At 39.6% G+C, this 21,869-nt stretch overlaps 1 protein-coding gene across 3 annotated transcripts in view; it reads right to left on the bottom strand.

Annotated features, from left to right (window-relative positions):
* Positions 1–240: 240 nt before the first annotated feature.
* TMEM181 (transmembrane protein 181) overlaps positions 241–21,869 on the bottom strand; it is a 49,302-nt gene continuing 27,673 nt past the window's right edge. For all 3 annotated transcript variants that reach the window (XM_061624258.1, XM_061624260.1, XM_061624259.1), the window contains exons 4-17: positions 20,679–20,769; positions 17,626–17,741; positions 16,556–16,663; positions 14,867–14,947; positions 14,062–14,161; positions 12,381–12,511; positions 10,797–10,888; positions 8,535–8,592; positions 7,926–8,028; positions 7,770–7,821; positions 7,261–7,343; positions 6,642–6,731; positions 5,911–5,977; positions 241–5,474 (exon numbers count right to left, since the gene is read on the bottom strand). In XM_061624258.1, coding sequence (XP_061480242.1) covers positions 5,396–5,474; positions 5,911–5,977; positions 6,642–6,731; positions 7,261–7,343; positions 7,770–7,821; positions 7,926–8,028; positions 8,535–8,592; positions 10,797–10,888; positions 12,381–12,511; positions 14,062–14,161; positions 14,867–14,947; positions 16,556–16,663; positions 17,626–17,741; positions 20,679–20,769 — 1,251 coding nt within the window. In that variant the 3' untranslated portion in view covers positions 241–5,395. The remainder of the gene's footprint in view (positions 5,475–5,910; positions 5,978–6,641; positions 6,732–7,260; positions 7,344–7,769; positions 7,822–7,925; positions 8,029–8,534; positions 8,593–10,796; positions 10,889–12,380; positions 12,512–14,061; positions 14,162–14,866; positions 14,948–16,555; positions 16,664–17,625; positions 17,742–20,678; positions 20,770–21,869) is intronic.

The raw sequence follows: 21,869 nt of genomic DNA, 5'->3' as shown, positions 1-21,869 counted from the left end.
GCATTGAGCAGGGAGTTGGACTGGATGGCCTTATAGGCCCCTTCCAACTCTATGATTCTATGAATTTTGTTTTCACTAGATCCAGGTAAATTAAAACAAACACACACTCAATTCCACTTCTGCCACCAGATGAATTTACATCTGCACACATGGAAATCAAAAAATGATGCTATTTATTGTGTATGGGGTGAAATATAATCAACACAGGTACAAAAGTTCAGTATAAAACTTTATTGTGAACAGGTTGAACATAATCACGTGCAGTTTCCAAAGCATCTCAGCACCCAGTATTTACTAAAAAGTAAACTAATGTCGTATTCTTGCTCAGGGGAAGCTCTCTTCAATGTTCCTAGCGCCTCATCATAATTACAAACAAAAGCTACCCCGAAGCATGAAAACAACACATTAAGATACACCAGGTATATCCTCCCAAAAGCAAAATTGTAGTTATAGCTTCTCATTAACATGAATGTACACTATGAAAATGTTCTAGCCACATTTTGGTATAAAATATTTTCTAGAGATTTTTCATTTTACATTTATTTACAAATGTTGAGTTCAGTTGTACAGTGGCATACAGAGCTTTTCATATCAATTAGTGGAACAATTGAAATATGGCTAACAAAACACATGATAAATGCAATAATTGCCTTTTGGCTTGGCCACCATTTACATACCTTCTCATTGTAAGGCTCTGAACCTTATGTGGGAGTAAGGACACAATCCAACTGCTGTTTACACCAGGCTGAAGGGAGTTGGATATGGTGGACCCCGACTGAACCAGCTGGGTCCCAGCTTAGCTGGAGAAGCCCAGCCCAGCGTAAGGGGAGCTGGCAGAAGGCCTGAAAAAGGGGTGTGTAGGGAAGAGGCCGAGGAGGGGGGAATTGTGCTGTATCCAGGTCCCGTTCGGCTCCCTCCCATGGCCCTGCCACACCAGCTGATACACCAGGAAAAGGGGTGATGGAAGGAAACATGTATGTTGTCTTCTTTTGCCATTACAGCCAGCGTCCCTCCCTCTAAGAGGCCTCTGAGTGGCAGCCCCTTTTGCCAGCTTCACTCCTGCCAGCCTCCAACAAGATGGATTGCTCTGTAAGTCTCATTAAACCAAGCTGGACTTGCTTCTGAGTAAATATGCATAGGATCAGGCTGCAAATCTCTTGCTAAACATATTCTTTCAACGTGCCATGATATAAATCCAGATTTCCTATTCTGAGGCATATTATTCTACTGGGTTACACTGAGCCAAAATTACTCTGAAAAATAGTTTTTCATGAACATGTTTTGTAGCAGAATTATTGCTGCAGTTGTCTACTGAAGATTGTATTGGGTTAGCATGAGCTAGAGCCCCTATCATAAGTCCAGTTCAAGCAGAATTGTTTGGCAACTGGTCTTTATAGAACCCAGCTAAACACAGTATCAAAAGGTACTTTCATTAACAGACAGCTATCCCAGTGAATTGCCTATTCAGAGGTAGCCCCCTTTTTACCTACAAGAGTGCAATACATCCTCCTCAGTTAACACCATCACATCTATCCAAAAGAATTCTAATTAATAAGCCTGAAAATAGTCTCCACTCCCAGCTGAGACACCTCTCTCTCTCCCACCATCTTGTGTTCCCCCCATTTGTATGGTGGCAACGTTCCAGTTGTTTAACACTGAACTTTGAAGTTGCTGAGTGACATTTTTTAAAAAATAGTTCATAAGAAAACAGACAGTAAATCGCCTGCTTCCACTCTATGTCAAGAATTAACAGAGAAAAGTGCCTAATTCCATCCCATACCATTTTAGTTTTGTCTGATGAGCAGTTTACAAAAAACACAGAAAATGGATCTTAAGACTGTAAAAAAATGACAATTTTATAAGAAAGTGTTTTTGGCAAATTATGAAACTACATTAGCAATATAACATTAAGCACTTTAAGTATCTTTGATTTAGGAGATCCAAGCAAGTGTTTAATTCTCCCACTGAAAACATAAATTCAAAGTGCTTAATTCTGGCTGTATCATTAGTATGAATCAAAACGTTATAGAGCCCAGTAAGGAACACTGATAAGTTTCAAAGGTAAGCAGAAATATTTTGCAAATAGTAAAAACAGCAACATAGGACTAAAATGTAACAGAAAATAGAGCTGGATGCTTATTCCTAGTGCCTTTTCTGATGAGTGAAATTCATGGGGGTAAATGCAATAATAACGATCACAAACAACATTACCTCCTCAAAAGCCGCCTTCAATTCCTAAAGTTCAGTGAATCTTACAGACATTTAATAAAGAAAGTTTATTAAATAAACTCAACATTTATTTTCTCTAGAATTCAGAAAAAATTGGGAACCATGTTAAAATTAGATTTTCAAAAAGATCAACCAACAATAATTTAAAAGAATACATACACTAAAAAGACGAATAGAACAATTTTTCCACATGATTGCTAGAGGTCAATATCAAGCAACATAAAAGATAAGAAAAATACACACCTAGTTTTCCAGTTCACAACATATTTTAGACTGTCATTTTCAGATCAACTCTAGTCAATGGACAAGTTACTTAAATCCATTGATTTCAACGGGTCTATACTGAGTATGAACAACACCGGATATCATCCATCAAATATACTCCGTATCTTGGGTTTAATTTGCTGGGAAAATCAATAACATTGTACTAAATACATATTAGCACTCTAACTTGCTAATTGCAACAGCACAAATACATCCGAAATGGTTTATCAGAAATGTGACTTTTAGCAAAAGCAAGTATTACATTTGGCTGAACATATTTTGAACTTTTGATATGCAAAGTGCATGGCACACTCTCTCATAGCTTTAATATCAGTGTAGATAACTGACTTGCAAAAATAACTGTACTATTCCTTCACAGTGCCATTGTTCATGTCATGCCAAGCCAAACCATGGCTTATTACAAACGAGCTCCCAGAGAGTCTCTTTGCTCCTCCCCAGTCATTTGCTGCAGAGCTAAGCCATGGTTTGGTTCAGTGTGACATCTCAATCCGGCTCATGGTTTAGCTCTCCCAGACAAACCACAAGCTGTAAACCATAAGACAAACCTTGTTTACAGTTCATGGTTTGTCTGGAGAGAGCTAATGTACAAGCCTGAGTTCAGACAAGACAATACGACAAACCACAGTTTTGCTCAACAGCAAAATGACAGGGGAGGATCAAAGTGGCCATGATCTCCTCTCTAGAAGCCCATACATTTGCTCTAAGCCACAGTTTAGCTTTGCATGATATGCAAAACAGGCCAGTATATTAGTAGCCTTGCAACATCTATCACCACATACTTGTCTATGGCCAGGATTCAAAGTGCTGTGTTTTCTTTACATACTAAACACTTCCCACTGTAACTTGAAGATGCTGAAGAGCCATTCCTGGGGGTTGGGGAACACCCCCCTTCTCTCACACACAAATACACAGGAAAGTGCTTTTCACTCACACACAAGGTTTTCTCTATTCCAGCCTATGATTTGGAAACAACTGTAGAATGAACTGTGAACTAGACTGTTTCTGCAGCTTGAAGTATGTTAGGACAGTTTGCAAAGCAAGAGGAATGCAAATAGTAATTCAAGTGTGACCAGTGAAAGTGCACTGAACTTTTACATTCTACTCAAAAAAGGTTCTTCAGTCTTATGTTCTTGCATATTGGTCATTTTTGTTTTGGTCAGTGGCATAACAAAGTGTTTATGCAAGAAGAACCCAGTGGAGGTGTTTATAAATAGGAACACGGGCTTGCAAAAGCACATGAAATACTGACAACTTCTGTGAGACAGGAAGACTACCCACTAATTTTCTATCATACTAATTTACAGAATGGATTTAGGGCCAGAGCTACCAGAGTCAGGAGAGTAAAGAGGCATTCCCAGTAAACTGTGATTGGCAACACCATTCCAGTAAGCTGTCTGAATTTCAGCAGTGTACATCTGCAGCATGCGTAAGAAGGGAACAAACAAAAGCTGCCATTTTAGGTGTGTCTGAAGATGAGCTTATCAAAACAGAATCCAAAATAGCTCAGATTATACTTTTCATTGAACCAACTGCGGCCAAGTACATACATCACAACTATTACATGGAGGCTTCACCACACCATCGCTGCAATGTGGCTTGGTCCCATGGTATGCATGCAATGGGGATGATTCATTCCATGTTACAGTCACTGCCTTTGCATGTGGCAGCCATCATGCAAACTTGCCCCCACATAAACGTAACATCTTGTCTATTCCCCGTAATTCTTGTAGAGCTCTACAATCTGAAGGCTTCTGTGTAATTTGAAAGCTCTACTTTACTTTCTCAACATACAGTTGGTCCAACAAAATCAATCAACCACCATTTTGGAACTGGCCCAGTTAAAAGAGGAGGATTTCCTACTCAAATATCTCCAAGAGCCCACCTACATCCACATCCAACACATAATGTGTGTTTCTATGCTACTGTTTATTAAATACCAAAATATTTAAAATACCCTTATTCAAACCATTTTTTAACTAAGGGAATGTATGTTTAAATCATATATTGTTCCCTCTTAAAAAAAAAGAAACAACCACTAGCATTCACTCATTTACATATGCAGAATATGCTTAGGTATAAGGCTGCTTTTCACCAAAGTCTGAAATCAACTATATGAATCTTACTGTTGTTTTAAGATAAAGCAGCTTTGGAACATCTCTCAAATATTTTTGCTCTCCTAATACAATTATATAAAACTACCTTGGTCTCAGAAGCAGCTGGTGTGACTAATTGCATTATTCACAAACAGAAGTAACTGAAAAAACTCCTTCATTCAACTCAAATCACACAGTGCTGAATCACAATTGCAATGCCTGCCCACCCACCATCTTTCCATCCCTGAAATGGGAAAACAGACACTGAGGGTTTTTTCAAGGCTAAAAATGCCAATCAGTTTTCTATCCAAGTAGTATTGGGATCTAAAGAGGTTGGGAGGTGAGACCCTCCTACTCTTCCCATTCCCCACAAACACAGTTTGAAACTGTTAAGATAAAATTACCTTGGAGTGAAAAATAAGCAGCTAAATGCTATCTTCCATGTAAATCGCTATGACACAATGAGGAAATCAGAGTTATCAGTGATAGTTCACAACAAATTCCCAAAGCTTCTTTGATTTAGCAACCTGGTATGGAAGCATCAGATCACAACTGAGAATAGTTTGGGGAGGGCTTAAAAGCACACTTTGCGTTTACAAAATAACTCTTCCCTAGCAACTCTCTCCCCCCTTTAGTTTTAGGTTTGTAAACAGAAAGGGAGAAACAAGAAGTCCTTCTACAGAAGTCTATGCTCAGTTAACAGACACAGGAGAAACAAGGAGGGGGACAGGAAGAAGAGTGTCAAAATTAATTTTGTTTTCATACAGTAGGTCACTTCTACGCAAACTTTAATCACTGTCTGATTCTTCCTTGAATTTGGCTCTGATGGCTTGGCCATTCTGAAGGGGCATTTCTTCATAATCACTCCTGTCCGAAAAAGATATTTGAGAACATCTTAAGATAAACAGTATAAAACTACACTTCTGGTCAAGGAGGGGAAATTATCATCATCATTCTAAACCTTATTTTGAAACTTATTCTAAAATATCATTTATTACTCTCTCAAACATAAACCCTCTTTAGATAATGTTGAAAGAAACATTTTTAAAGCTTGCTTTCAGTCCATCTGCAGTGTCTCTACTATTCCATTTAAAATGTGAAACCTATTATTCCACCTTCTTCTACAACTAAGATTCCTTATGACTTCCTCTCATTACACAAATAACATCAGTGTGAGGGGAGTCCCCTTTAGAAGGAAAGTTTAAGCCCCAAATCAAGCATAAAACCCTCATCACCTATATTTTGTAGAATATGAAAAAATATATTAAATCAATGCTATTATTGTAAGCATTACATTACTTACCCATAGATCACATCATCATCTGAGTCATTCAGCATAGAGAAGGCAGGATTATCTTTCAGCTGAGATTCTGAAAGATTTTACAGGGGGAACATCCTATTAATAAGATATATCTCACCAACTTTAAGAGACTGACCAGAAAGTATGCTACAGTTTAAAGGTGTTTAATACATGCTGCCTCTTCTTTGTCACACTTTGGTCCCATTTTAATGAACACCAAAATCCTCCTTTTTTCATTTCTCCTATTTATCAATATAGTTATAATGAAAATCTTAATACACTTCAATATTAAAAAACTTCACTCCATCTACTTAATTAAATTTTATAGACTATCTCTGGATTGAAAGAGAAAGAGAACATTCTCTCCCAGGACATACAGTACAGCCAAATACAGTCACTTTTCAGTTCTGCTTATTTGAACTTTCAGAAAGCTTTTGATACTAAGTCTTTTGGAAGAGATTTTAGCAGTGATGGGGTGAAGGGATAGGTCTTCTTAGAAATCAGTAACTGGTTAAAAAACAGGAAGCAGACAGCAGCAATAAATGGACAGTTCTCACAATGGAAGTAAGCCAGCCCCTACCAGCATGGCTGATGGGGAGAAAGTTCGACATCTGAAGGGCCACAGACTCCCGCTCCCTGATCTATGTCTGAACATTTTAGACAATAGTATAGCATGTGACCTTTTTGCAATGGAATAGAATTTGGCAAAAAAAATCCAACTGAAGCTAACTTACCATACAAGGCATTTTTCGATGGTGAATACACAAAGGCTAATGTATATAGATAGAAATTCAATAAGCCATAGAACGATAAGAATTCTGCAGGTGATAACAGTCAAGGATATTACCCAAAACAGTTCAAGATGATCACCTCTGAGCACCCAAATGATGCTCTCCACACATATGTAGGCTGCTAACTTGGATAAAATCCAGACACTTAAGAAGTTTTAAAAGTCAAATCTGCTTTATTTCCCTCACAGATAAAACAGTGCTAATGTTCAAAGCTGCCCTAACATACATAAACATAAGAGCCTGCCTGTCTACCAAGATCTTCTACAGAGTCTGCGCATTGCAGCCCAACAACATCCGAGTTGCATTCGGGTGGGATGCAGAAGCGGGTCTTTTCTGTAGCTGCACCTAGACTATGGAACTCCCTTCTTAGTGAGGCTCGCCTTGCCCACTTTTTGATTGTCTTGATGGAAGTGTAGTATATTAGTCCCTCAAACCAGGCTTGTCCTGACACATACACAGCTTGACTGAAACATCTCAACACCAGGTTATCACAATATTTATTATTAAATTTATATCCCGCCCTTCCACCCAGTAGGAGCCCAGGGTGGCAATAAAAGGATATAATTATGATAATGAGTCGACAGTTCAATCACAAAGTTGTCATGTACAACCTGGGCTCCAAAACGCAGATAAAGTATAACAATGCTGCAGTAGGGGAGAAGAAAGCAAAAGTCACTCTACGTTTTGTAATTCACTTTGTAATCAAAGCTCAGTTAAACAAAAAAGTAAGATTAGAACTAGGGGAAATGTTAGCTTTCCTACGTGAATCTACTGCCAACACCCAGGAAAGAACAGATCCTCAAAATGGGGGTGCACAGACAAATCTGGGAGGGGATGCAGTTAGGGCAGAAAAGAAGAACGTGGCAATGGAGACAATGGCAGTTATTTATTATTCCATATATTTATATGCCACTTAATACCAATACAGTATCTTAAGTGGTTTACAAAAAACAATAAATACTACAGATCTACAGTATATCATCTAATAGTTGCTTTGCCAGAACGGTGTAAGATACTAACCTGCAACTCACTAGAATAATTCTATTCTTCTTCAAGGAAGTATTATCTTACCTAATGACAAGCACTACAAATGTCAATGCAGTCAAGAATTTTAGCCTGAGATCTGAGGAAAGGAGAGCAAAAAGAGTTATCTGAAAGTGGCCACAAATATCTCACTGGAAGAACAACTCCACACAGCAGCAATGACAGGCACAGAACAGAGCTTACCAACATAAGGCATGTGACGAAGTTCTGAGCATGCCCTTATTATCAGGAACAAAAGGTACAAGATGTACACAGCTGCTACCACAACAAAGAAGATTTTCATTCCCTGTTTAAAAAAAGTATTAAAAAGTTTAAAACTTTTATGAACATTATTTTGATGATTAGATTTCTTACCTGCCCTTCATCATGAGGTCTCAGGGCACATTACAACAATTTAAAAATACAATATTAGAATCAGTTAAATCACAGTCAAGAGAATAGGGTGGCTCCTAAAATATGTGCGTTCAGGTGGCAAAGGTCAGATAAAGAGGTGCATATTCAGCATACAATCAAAAACTATGTAATGAAGCTGCCAGATGCTCCTCTGTGGAGAGGAAATCCCACAGCTAAGGGGCTGCCACAGAGAAAGGGTGACAGGCATACCGGAGGTAACAGAAATTTACTGAAATGAGTATTTAAATGGCAACCTGTTATCTATCATTTTACAGTTTTGGCAAAGTATTCCACATTAAGAACATCAAATAGATAAAAAATAGCTCAATGTTTTTCAAACTCTGGTAGCCTGTACAGCATTTCCTATATAAGCCAAAAGGATTATTCACACTAACTTACCTGAAAGTTATTTGTGTCAATCCCATACTGGTATGTTGGGTCATGTAGTTCAGTGACACTAAAAAAAATAAGACCATTCAATATAAGGATTTATATGTGTCATAAAACTAATGATGAATACAATCCTATGTATTTAACTTGGCACTAATGAGAACGAAGGGAATTTTGCCAAGGAAATTTCTTACCTATTGCTCAAATGGTATATGGTACAAGTTTGATTGAACGAAATATATCTAGAAATTGGTGATTGATGCTGGGGATGTAAAGCATCTAGAGCAAATATACTTCATATTATCCAGTGACCTGATCTTTTTGGGAATCTGTACTAATAGAAGTGAGGAATATTTGGGACATGAACTCCCTAAAACCCTGGGATCCACTTGCTAACTGCAGCCAGAATGGCAATATGTCAACATGGAATACCCGCTATAGATTTATGGGTTGTTAAGGTTTGAGGCAAGGTCTATATGACGAAACTGACAATCTCAGTCAGGGTGAGAGAAGGTAGAAAACAAAAATTCATTGAGCAATGGAGCATGATTATTTTCTATTGGAATAATGAAGTACAAAACTGCAAATCCATATTCCTTGCTGAGTGAGGTATAGTACAGTATAGTTAGTAGGGGAACCAGGAACATAAGATCAGGTAGTATCAAATTGAGAGATAGTATTATAATTAGAGCAAGCTAGCTAAATGTGGGCTGGATGGAACAACTATCAGGTGGATCCACAGTTGGCTCCAGAATTGTACCCAAAGAGTGCTTATCGATGGTTCCTTCTCAAACTGGGTGGAAATAACGAGTGGGGTACCACAGGGCTCGGTCCTGCGCACAGTGCTCTTCAACATTTTTATTAACGACTTGGATGAGAAGGTACAGAGCATGCTTATCAAATTTGCATGTGATACAAAATTGGGGGGCATAGCTAATACCATGGAGGACAGAAACAAATTCAAAGGGACCTTGATAGGCAGGCGTATTGGGCTGAAAACAACAGAATGAAATTCAACAGGGATAAATGCAAAGTTCTACACTCAGGAAAAAGAAACCAAATGCACAGTTATAAGATGGGGGATACTTGGCTCAGCAATACGACATGTGAGAAGGATCTTGGAATTGTCATTGATCACAAGCTGAATATGAGCCAACAGTGTGATGTGGCTGCAAAAAAGGCAAATGCTGTATTAGGCTGCATTAACAGAAGTATAGTTTCCAAATCACGTGACGTATTAGTTCCCCTCTATTCAGCACTGGTTAGGCCTCATCTTGAATACTGCATCCAGTTCTGGTCTCCACACTTCAAGAAGAATGCAGACAAACTGGAACGGGTTCAGAGGAGGGCAACAAGGATGATCAGGGGACTGGAAACAAAGCCCTATGAGGAGAGACTGAAAGAACTTGGCATGTTTAGCCTGGAGAAGAGAAGACTGAGGGGAGATATGATAGCACACTTCAAGTACATGAAAGGTTGCCACACAGAGGAGGGCCAGGATCTCTTCTCGATCGTCCCAGAGTGCAGGACATGGAATAATGGGCTCAAGTTGCAGGAAGATGTATTTCGACTGGACATCAGGAAAACCTTCCTGTTAGAGCCATATGACAATGGAACCAATTCTCTAGAGAGGTAGTGGGCTCTCCAACACTGGAGACATTCAAGAGACAGCTGGACAGCCATCTGTAGGGAATACTTTGATTTGGATTCCTGCGTTGAGCAGGGGGTTGGACTTGATGGCCTTATAGGCCCCTTCCAACTCTACGATTCTGTTATTAGGGTAAGAATAGTAAGAATATGTGCTGGGTCTATATGTTTTATTTGACATAATAAAATATAGTATTGTTTATTCTATATTTATATACAGTACATGATGGACAATTTTCATATATATAATTTCCATAATAAAAAATATGGAGAGAGATCAGAATGAACAGTTTAAGGAAGGTTGAGATGCTTTTATCATCTTCTTTTAGGGTAAACTTTATGTGACAACTGAATGATACCACCAGAATGGGTCTGTGTTCTTTGTACAAGCATTGCTGATAGTCTCTAAGGGGAAAAGGCCATGTTAGCACGGCAGTACTTTTGATTGTACAGGACATGTAATTCAATTTTAACATATGCTTACAATCTCTGAGTGGTGAAGTTAATCTTTTCTTTCCTTAGAGGAAAATAAAAGTTTGTAACTTTTTTTTAAAAAAACTGCTTTCTTGTTCAAGGCTATCTAGCAATCGGGGGGGGGAGGGGGAGAAGAGGAAAGTTACTTACATCTGCCATATTCCGAAAGTAACAGAAGCAAGCCACAGAAGCCCAACAATAAGAAGTTTAGGAAAATAGAATGTTATGCACCTCCTTTCTCCCTAATAAACAAAATGGTAGATTAAGATTATTAAACTTGCTTTTCAAACATCAGTTAATTTACAATATTATGAAATATTGCTGCATTTTTCTTTGATGGACAGCAACATGAACAGTTTGTCTTATGAGTGATTATGAAGGTTTGCTACTTTCACACAAATGGTAAATGTACTTTGTCCTACTAGCTGGGGTCAGCCGACAGTTGAAAAATGTAGCCTGGGTCCTTCATCAGGGAATGATTGCTTTGTCTGTGGACATTCTCTTAAAAATTTGCAAATACAGTAAGCTCAAAAGTCTTTCTCGTATTGCTTATTACTGCACTGGCAGATTTTACTGAATGTTTGGGGAGGGGGAGAAACCTATAATCTTTTGCATTTCTTTTGAATGCAAGGTTAGCAACAAAGCATTTCAGTGCTTGCGGCTTCAACTTTAACACAAAGCTTTATTTGTATTCAGGACCACAGAGACTTCTCTCTTCCTCCAGAAGGGCCAAAAAGCAGTGCTTAGTCTTCATCAATGACACACAGAAGGCATCAAGCATGTGTTTCTTTTAACAGAGAAAATTCATTCATTCCAATGCCACCATTTCCACCATGATTCACTATACTTAGTGTTTATGACAGAAGAAAGCCACATGTGGTTACTTTCTCCTGTGTTCTCTGATAACCTTTCAATGCAAGACTCTCAGGATGATATATTATTTGTGGTCCCAATGTATGATGCTGTTTTAGGCTGTTAAACACTAATGTGATCACAAGGGTTTCTAGGTGGAATCCAACTGGGGCCTTTGCACTGATGGAAGGGGCTTTGATTCAGGAGATGCCTCTGCTAACGTAAGAGGCAGGAGGCAATTTTTGCTAGTCTGCTCTTCCTCCTGTAGGCCCCCCAAACCTCTCTCCAGTTTGTTCTGGAACAGTGTTCCAATGGGATGCTGGAGAATCGCCTCTCTTCTTTGTTAGCAAAGGCATTGATCTTTCCTTTCTTCCTTTTGCGAGTGCATGGGGAAAGGGAAAAATGCTTTGGAGGTTGAATCCAGACCGCAAGGATGGGCATCTTTGGGTTGAAATGTGTGTCTGAGAGCAGAGGCAACAGCAGAGCAAGCATGGAGCAATGAAGGATTTGGAACAAGGAGACCCAAGTTCAAATCCCTTCTCATCCATGAAGATCATAAAGTATTTGTGGCATTCCCCATCTCTCATATCTACCTGATGGGGTATGTGGGAGGGGTGAGACACTGAACCACACCATTCTGAGCTCTCTGGAGGGAGGAGAAAAATGCTACAGAGAAAGTAAATAAAACTTGCTCTTTACCAAGTGAGACAATTTGTTAGCATTTATTCATTTGGATTAAGTTTTTTCCAAAACTATTCAGAATAGGTTTTAATGGGTGGCTTAAGGAATGGTTGTCCAGTAAAAACAAGAAAAGTACACACATATGCACACAGAGAGAGATAAACATGAAAGACAGAATTTAGTTATGAAATATCTCCTCACCTGCACTCTGATCCCATGGTAGACGCAGAGCCAGAATAACAACAATGCACACAGGAACAGAGACTGGAAGAGGCCATCTAACATTCCAGGAAACCAACTGTTGATCAGGAACGAGAGGGGGAAAAATGGGTCTGTAACAAGAAAGTGGCAAGACAACATTACAAATCACAGAATAAAGTTTTTTGTTCCCTTCCACCGTTCAGATTCATGAGAAGAACAACTACTCATTACATGTACAACTTTGCATATGCATTTTACTTTCCCTATGCAAGCACATTCCACCACGTAGCATTTTTGAAGAGAATTTAATGATGGGACATCTCCTGCTAAACATTCTCTCCAGAGACAGAATTATTAGCAGCAAAATACTATATATAGATCTTGACTGGAAAACTCAAGGATCATATTTGTTTTGCAAGAGTCAGACCTAAGGGCTGCACTATGCAGATAATGTGCAAACTTCTCTTTCTCATCTAGTGGTAGAGCTTTGCACTCTTCAGTCAAAATAAGCACTTTTATAGTGCAGCACTGCGTCAACCAGACAGTATTGAGAGCTATGCAGGTGGCTCCTTCACCCTTATGGCTTTAGAGCAGTAGAGATGGTGGGACAGTGGCACTCACTTGACCTCCAGTCACTCATGTTGCTGCTGCAGACCAGGACAGAGAGAGGGAGGGGTGAGGTTGGCATGGTGCAAATGCACCAGTGGGAGTCCCAGTTTGGCTTCCCCAGTGCATTTGCACCACAATGACCTCACCGCCTCACCTCTCTCTAGCAGCAATGTTGGTGACAGGAGGTCAGGTGAATGCTGCAGCCTACCCTGCCATTCATTATTGCTTTATAATCCAGGTGAGTAAAAAAGAAAACCTTTACAACCTCAATTAATTACTCCCGGGGGGTGAACAGGCACCCAGGGAAAGGGTAACTAGGAGTGGGGCAAGGCAACTCCGTATTCATAATTAGGCTTTTTGATAAGTCACTAGTACTTCCATTTTTTTCCAGATATGGAACTTGGGTGCTCTCTTTTGCAGCCTAAGGCCATAGCAGAATTGCAATTCAACAGAGCCTTCTCAGTCACTGCACCCAGACGTGCAAAGTCTCTCCTAGGGAGCCCCTCTAGCCCTCCCCCGCAGCCAGCAGGGAAAGAAATTAAAAAAAAAAGCAGCCCTTTATCTTGCCAGATTGATATTGCTCTCCTGCAGATGGGTGATGGCAGATGGGTAAAGTCAACTGCTGGTTTTATCTGCTCCCGTTGTTTAGTCACTTGTTTTATATGTTCTTAACAATTTTATTTTATTATTTTGTAATTGTAGTTCTGTTGGTGGTGGTTGCCTGGGGCAGCTAAATGTGGCAAGGGGGTATAATTTTTAAAACAAGTACAAGACTCAGTCAAGCCCACTAAAGGGAAGGATGAACTGGCAAAAATTCCCTCCCCTTCTCTTCCATCAGCAGAGGTGTCAAAAGCCCTTCTGTGAGCACAAGGGCACCAAATGGATTCCACTCCACCAGACTCACTTCAACTCTAATATGTTACACAAGTTAAAAAGGGGCATATATTTACTGATTTTTCCTCCACACCCCCACCATCAATCTCTGCCATCTGAGGAGCTGGAGTAGAGGAAGATGTGTCTCATAAATTGTAGCCCAGAAGCCATCAGAGCATCACCTAATTAATATAAATACCATTATAAAGCAATAGCAAGGGGAGGAGGATAGACATCCACTTCTGCTCTATTCCCCAATCTCGCATAGAGAACTTGCGCAGGGAGTGTGCGAAGAGACACTGCAAAGGAACACAAAAAGGAATCAGCAAAGATAATGCAGTACCCATTTGTCTTCAGAAAAAGAGAGGCAGGTGAAATGCAAGCAGAAAAACATGTGCTACATCAGATGGTGAGCTCTGCAAGGATTTCTTATGCTTCAGAGAACAAGTTGGCTGATGTAGCCCTAGGAGAACAACAGTGCCAAAAAAAACAAAAACAAAAAAAATGAACAGGAAATGTCTCAAACCATGTTGGAAGGGGGGCCTTCATGTACCAAAACAGCTCAGTTTATTATATTTCTCCCTGTTTTCTTTCCCCTTTCTTATGTTGCACTCACTCTTTTATATCCCACCTATGTTTCTGGCCATTTTCTTTCCCTCCCTCCCTCCCTTAAATAAACATTTCCCTACTAAGTTAATGAATGTGTTTTAGTAAACCTCAGAAGAGAAGACCTCCTCTCAATTACCTTTGAGATTCCCCAATAGAAATCAACTCTAATGTTCTGGACAGAGGAGAATGAACAGCCAATGAGAAGATAAAAGTCAAGTCTAAGCAAGCAGATGCTGATCTGCCTTAGGAAGGGCACACCTTTTGTATCAATCTCTTAACAGCTGCATAGCCTGCTTCATGTATGGTTTGGTTAAACTGTTCTCACATCATGAATTCTCCTTCCAGAGCCACTTTTATGTCTCATATGAAAACAAAACTAAGGGCTGACCACTCACTGTGACTATGAAAGTAAGAACCACAAAGACAAATCGGAACCAGATTTCCACTTGTGAGAAGGCTGCATTATAGGTTTTCCACTGAAAGAAAGAAATAAGTATGCTAACAAAAAAGCTCCAGGAATGCAGATGGCATCAATCATAATAGCATATATACACAGTATTTTATTATTTGTTTATTTATAAATGTTATATACTGCTTAATATAACAAGAAATCTCTAAGCAGAATATCCAGAAGCATCAAAAGTTGTAAGAGCCCACCCACATAATGGGATCACCAGGAGAGACCGATCTCCCAGTCCCACCAAATGGTGAAGTGCACCTGGCAAAAGAAAGAGGAGGGGGGCCCTTTCGGTGGCTGCTTTGCAATGAGAATCATTTGGGGGTCCCTTTGCTGATTTTAGCCACCAAGCAAATTCATTTTTGATTAGGCTAAACGCTTATCTAAACAGCTTAAATGTGTCCAGTTTTATTTGTCTGCTGTTTTATGCTATGGTGCTGGTGTTGCTTTTAATACCAGGCTTTTTAATCAGTTATTATATGCTCTTTTATGCTTATGGGCTTTTTAATGTACTTACCATTTTTACTGTACTGTTAGCCACTTTGAGTGCCACTGACAGAAAGGTGAGGTATAAACTGACATAATAAAAATAATTTAAAGTGTGACCAACTTCAAAACATAAGGTTGTACCCAACTGCATTGCTCAGCCCCAAGACTCCTCCAGAGGAGATTTGAGGGGGGGGCTGCATGGGGATGGGGGAATCACCAAAAATTGCTTCTCTCCCTGTTCCACTGACAGAAGCCTTACTGCCAGCTGAGTGATCCCATTGGATACAACCAACTGATTCTAAGTAATAGCAAAGGCTAACAATGCCTTACGACTTCTCCCTCATTATATGCATTTAAACTTGCTGGATTGTATCCAGCTCAGTCATGCCAAGATCAGACCCACTGAAATCAGTGGACATAAGTTGTCAAATCCACTGATTTCATTGGGTCTAACTTCAGATAATAATAATAATAATAATAATAATAATAATAATAATAATAATTTAATTTTGTCGTCCTCACACGGAAAGCAGGTTCCCGAGGCAAATTACACAGATTTAAAAATACAAAAACATACCAAAAAACCCATACATAAACAAATCCATAAAATAATTAAAAATTGATTTTAAAAATTGCCATACTGGCATAAAGGGTAGAAATTTAACCAAATGCTTGCATGAAAAGATGGGTCTTCACCATGAAGTACTTGAAACCAAGCAGAACCCATGTTCTAAACTCCCCTGCATGATGAAAAGATTTTCCTCATGCTGCATTTTGTAAAAATACATAGTCTTTTTTGCTTTGAGATTGGATTCATACCAGGATCAAAACTAAACCAACTGCTATCAGGGTGCTGTTAATGGATCTTACTCAATGCTAGAAAGGGAATTTATCCTATCCCAAAACAGTATTTCCAAAGGTTTCATTCAAAATAAACATTTTTAGCCACTGGAGTATGCTGTTAACTACTGATATTCTGAATTTAACACTGGATTTAGCCCTAACGTGACAGAAAAAAATCTGTTGCTATTGAACTTATAGGGGGAAATAATGTATCCCTTACTATTACAAAGTGAACACAAAGATTTGCAATCAAAACTGAACTTCCACTTTGTTTCGGTTTACTATTTACACTTACTGTGAAACGGTAGCTCTTGATCTGAGGAAGGTTTTCAAAGGCAACAGTGATCTCATAACGAGTGTAGTTCAGATAACCAAGATGGACCACAATAAATTCAGTATATTGCTACGCACATCCATTGGGGGAGGGGAGATTGGCAAGGAAAGAAATGCAAGAACAGTGAAAACACACACGCACATGCAGACACACTATATACAGGATATAAATTTAATCAATAAATCAATAATACTTGATCATCAATTTTCATTTCTGAGCTTTTGAGTCATTCAGGGTTGGGTTAACCGTTATAGCAGATAAGTTAATAGATTGAGAACTGATTTGAAGCTCTATTTGAGTATCCCAGCTTCCCTGCGTTAGACTCATTTGGAATTCTGTGTTCTTCATAACATGCATGCTCCTTGCTGATAAGGCAAAGCAGAGTAAAGACTCATCTGGGACCACTACTGATGTGCAATACAAGTGCTGAATTGAGACCACTGGGTTTCACTGAAAACTTGAGCTAAAAGAACTGTTGGTTAGTAGATCATCAATAGTTGCAACCTTGCTTTGATTTGTGGATGCCAGAAAGAAGGCCTGGGGTTTCATACTTATAAAACATGCACTCTGCAGTTCAACTTCAGTATTTCCCCAATTTTTTGTTGTTAACAAGAAACCCGAGTCAAAGAATTCATTCACATAACGTAGTATAGTCAATCCTGTCTGGCAACCAGAAGAGGAATTGGCCGTCACTACTTCTTGAAATGCCAAGCTCTGAACCGGGGGTCATATAAATTAGCTGCTATTTTGTTGATTGATTTCACATAGGAAGTTGCCTTATACTGAATCAGACCCATTGATCCATCTAGCTCAGTGCTGTCTACACCGACTGGCAGCTGATCTCTAGGGTTTCAGGCAGGGAGTCTCTCCAAGGCTCACATGGAGATGCCAAGGATTGAACCTTCTGCATGTAAAGCAGATGCTCTACCATTCAGCTACAGCCCTTCCCCTTCACTAACAGACACCTCACCCTTCTAGCCAACTTTTAAAAAGAAATAACTCCTTTGTAAGAAATTTCACAATGCCTTTACCTGTGCATGATTGAGCATCCTTGTCCCGTTGTGAATTTCCTTGTTGAAATATTTTACACTTGCGTTCTCTGTTACACCATGTATTGTAACCAGCATATAAAAGTTCCCTTTAAAGCCTGTGGAATTAAAATTTGTAGGCCTCAAACTTTAGTTAAGACTTTGCATTCTCATGGGCAGAATGACACTGAAATATGCCATAAAGAATACATTGCAAAGATATGTCATAGAACATTTTGGGAAAAACCTGCTGACATTCAACCTTCTAACCACAAGTAGATAAACATACGTGCATAATGCTGATGCTCAAACTGCAAGTAGCTAAAAATTTGTGTGATGGTGAGAAGGCAGCTTTCTGTGTGCCTTTGAAAAAAATCGTTTAAGTATGTGCTGAAAATTGCTTGGGACAGAGAACTTTGGGACTTGCATACTGTTTCCATGCCTGTCTGAATTTTCTCTTCAAGCAGCTAGCTACTTGCTTTATTTAATAAAGGGCCTCTAGCGAATCTGATTCAAACATAACATGAAGCTCTGTTTCTTCCACAATTTGGTGCCGTAACCCGGATGGCCATGTCCATTGGAGAATCGGTGGCCTGGACCACCCACCACTGACTCCCTGGTGCCACTCAAAGAGGTAAGAGATCTTGTGAAATCTCTATTGAGGATTGTCAGTGGGGAATTGCCCGTGCTGCCTGGCCATCTCTTGTTCGGGACTGCGCTATGCAACCTTTTGCTGCCAGATCTGTTAGACTCACTATGTAAATAAACTATGTACACATCATTTTGGGGGGGGCTTTTATGGGGGAATGAATTGACAGTATAAGAGAAGGTGGTGTCAAGCGAATGGACCCTTGTGTGAATTGGGTATTGGTTCCGGGCTGAATGAGTCCTGTAAAAATTTAATAGCAAATGCACCAACAAGCCAAAACGAATAGACTCTATTGTAGAATAAAGAGAACACTCAACAGCAACTGCCCATTGAAGCTAGCACATTTTGAAATGGATTCCCACGATCACAATTGACAATCTGCTACGAACTGTCTTCTATTATCAATGCCTTGTGATCATTCGCTTTCTTAAGGTGGAGCTCAGCTAGATAAAATGTCCTGGATTGGCAAAGGTATGAGGTGCCCACTAGTTTCAGAGCCTTCTGTATTTGTGCCTTATGAAAATCAATAGTTATTGGTGCTTAACACAATCAATTGTTGTTGTTACGTGCCTTCAAGTCTATCACAACTTATGGCGACCCTATGAATTAGCGACCTCCAATAGCATCTGTCATGAACCACCCTGTTCAGATCTTGTATGTTCAGGTCTCTGGCTTCCTTGATGGAGTCAATCCATTTCTTGTTTGGCCTTCCTCTTTTTCTACTCCCTTCCGTTTTCCCCAGCATTATTGTCTTTTCTAGTGAACCATGTCTTCTCATTATGTGTCCAAAGTATGATAACCTCAGTTTCATCACAATCAATAGGAGTACCCCAAAAAGCATTCAAATAACCAGACATATTCTAGGCATACAAATGTGAAATTTGCCATAGACTTGATATCCAGAAAAAAATAAGTTGCTTTTAAAGGTTTCTAGACTTCATTGTTAGAAAAGGATAGCTCAGAGCCTGTGAATGTCTGTTCTTTCTTACTATTCCTGTTCCTAACCACCATCCCTCTAACTTATACCAGTCTCTGGAAACCATGGGAAGGGAAAGTTGCTGTTGCACTCAGGTCCTGCTTGTGGGCTTCCCATGGGCAACTGGTTAGCCACCCGTGGGGAGGGATTGGGGAATCTGAATCTTAGACACGCATTCAAAATTTCCATTATTCATTCCAGGATCAGCTTTCTCCCTTCCCTCTTTGATTATACAGAGTTTTGTCTATAAAACCTTAAAAAACCTATTGGTGGCCTTCCACTAAGTATTCGGGTAAGCAACAACCACCATAACATTGTTTTATATCTTGCCTTTACAAAGAGTACACAAGGCAGCTTACATAATGACACTGAAACTAAACCGTGACATACAGATATGCACACCTACACAGTAAATACCACCATTAGGTGCATATGAATAATACAGATTGCTACCAGTTATCTACAACTGGCAAAGCTAATGCAGAGGTCGTTACACACTTTATGCAAATTCCAAAGCATCTGATGTTTTTGCAGTGCATTTCATCTGCAGAAGGGTTTTCTTCCAAAAAACCCACAAAACCCCCTCTTGCTGACCCAAATCCACTGAATAACCTTTTCCATCTTATATAAGAAGAGCCCTGCTGGATCAACCAAAAGGCCCATCTAATCAAGCATCCTGTTCTTGCAGTGGCCAACCAGATCCTATAGGAAGCCCACACGCAGGACACGAGTACAACAGCCCTCTTCCCACTTGAAATTCCCAGCAACTGGAATTCAGAGACATATCACTTCTGATGCTGGAGACAGTATTTAGCCATCATGGCTATTAGTCATTGATAGCCTTATCCTCCATAAACATGTCTAGCCCCCTTTTAAAGCCATCCAGGTTGGTGGGCCATTACTTCATCTTGTGGTATTATTTTTATTTATTTATTAGATTTCTATACCACCCTTCCTCCCAGTAGGAGCCCAGGGTAACGAATTCCATAGTTGAACTATGCACCGTACAAAGAAGTATTTCCCTTTATATGTCCTAAATGTTCCAACATTCTTTGGCATCTTGATTTCCACAATAAGATTTTGTAGGCAGCCCTTCTGCATTAACAGAAGGCCTAGGTACACAAGTTCGCTTTCTAAACTGGCTCCTGGATATATCAGGCCTGCACAGCCTGTCAGCTGTATGCATTACATCAGCAATGTACCCAGTCATGCTTGACAAATCTTTATTTCTATTTCCTATGCTGGGCTTAATCAAACACCTGACAAACTGAAACACGCAACTGGTGCATCATATGGCCCAGGTGCTCTTATGTTGTACAGGCATGAGATGGATACACGTGCACACACAATCATTTATGTATGTAGTTGATATGTACATAATTAATATGGTGTAGACCGACTAATATAAAATAAGCTAAATGACACTCTTACCAAAAGGTTGGTCCAACTGCACTACACACGTCAGCCATAACTGCTGGTTGTAAGTAGATAACGGTGGCGAACTTAAATTAAACGGCCTTATCTAGAACAAAATGGAAGAAAAAGTTATATCACAGTAATTCACCTCATTGCATTAGCTAATCCAGATTTTGTTAGCAAGTTTTGTCTGAGAGGCAGTTACGCTATGGGATTCCACAGGGCTCCATTTTGTCTCCATGCTATTTCATAACTACAAGAAACCACTAGAGAAGTTATTAGGAGATGTGGACTTCTATTCATCAAATGCACGTGAGGCAGTTGTTCTAAATCAGTACCTGGGCACAGTAAAGAATAGGATGAAGGCCAATAAACTGAGACTATCCAACAAAGATGGAAGTACTATTAGTAGATGGTTCAGCTGCCTAGCTGAGTGGTGGTCAACCTGATCTAGAGAGGGCTGTATTCCCCCTGAAGGATCAGATCCACAGTCTGAGCACGGTCACGGTAGAGACTCAGTTAGACTTTGTAGCTTGAAACACCTTTTATCAACTTAGGCTGATATACCAACTGTGACCTATCTGGACCAAGATATCCTCCACACCTTGCTACAGTTATCCACACTCTGGTAACCTCTCATTTGGATTACTGCAATGAACTACATATAGGGATGCCTTTCAAATGTTCTGAAAACATCAGCTGGCCCAAAATAGGGTGGCAAGATTGTTAACTGGGACAGGCAGATCTTATACCTGTACTTTGTGCACTTTACCTCCTGCACTGGCTTCCAGTTTGTTTCCAGACTCAATTCAAAGTGTTGGTATTCTCCTTTAAATCATAAATAGCTTTGAGCCAGGTTACTTGAAGGATTCCTTCATCCCATATATGCCTACCTGGACCATAAGGTCATCTTTTGAGGCCCTTCCCCAGGTCCCTGAACTGAATGATGTTCAGGGGGTGGTTACCAGAGAAAGAATCTTTTCAGTGGAATGCCCTCCCCAGAGAGGATTGCCTGGTATCTACCTGGTAATCTTTTCAGCAACAGGTAAACTTTTTATTTTACCAACTTGTTCCATTTTAAAATTTCACTTTTTTTTAGTGTTTTTAACATATTTATACTGTTAATGTTCTCAATTCTGGTTTTAAATCTGGATTTATTCTACTGCTGGCTTTATTCTGTTTTAGATGTTGTGCTTCTATTATATT

This window comes from Rhineura floridana, chromosome 4 (genome assembly GCF_030035675.1).
Source record: "Rhineura floridana isolate rRhiFlo1 chromosome 4, rRhiFlo1.hap2, whole genome shotgun sequence".
Taxonomy (NCBI): Eukaryota; Metazoa; Chordata; class Lepidosauria; order Squamata; family Rhineuridae; genus Rhineura; species Rhineura floridana.
This window is presented reverse-complemented; position numbering and strand designations above follow the sequence as displayed.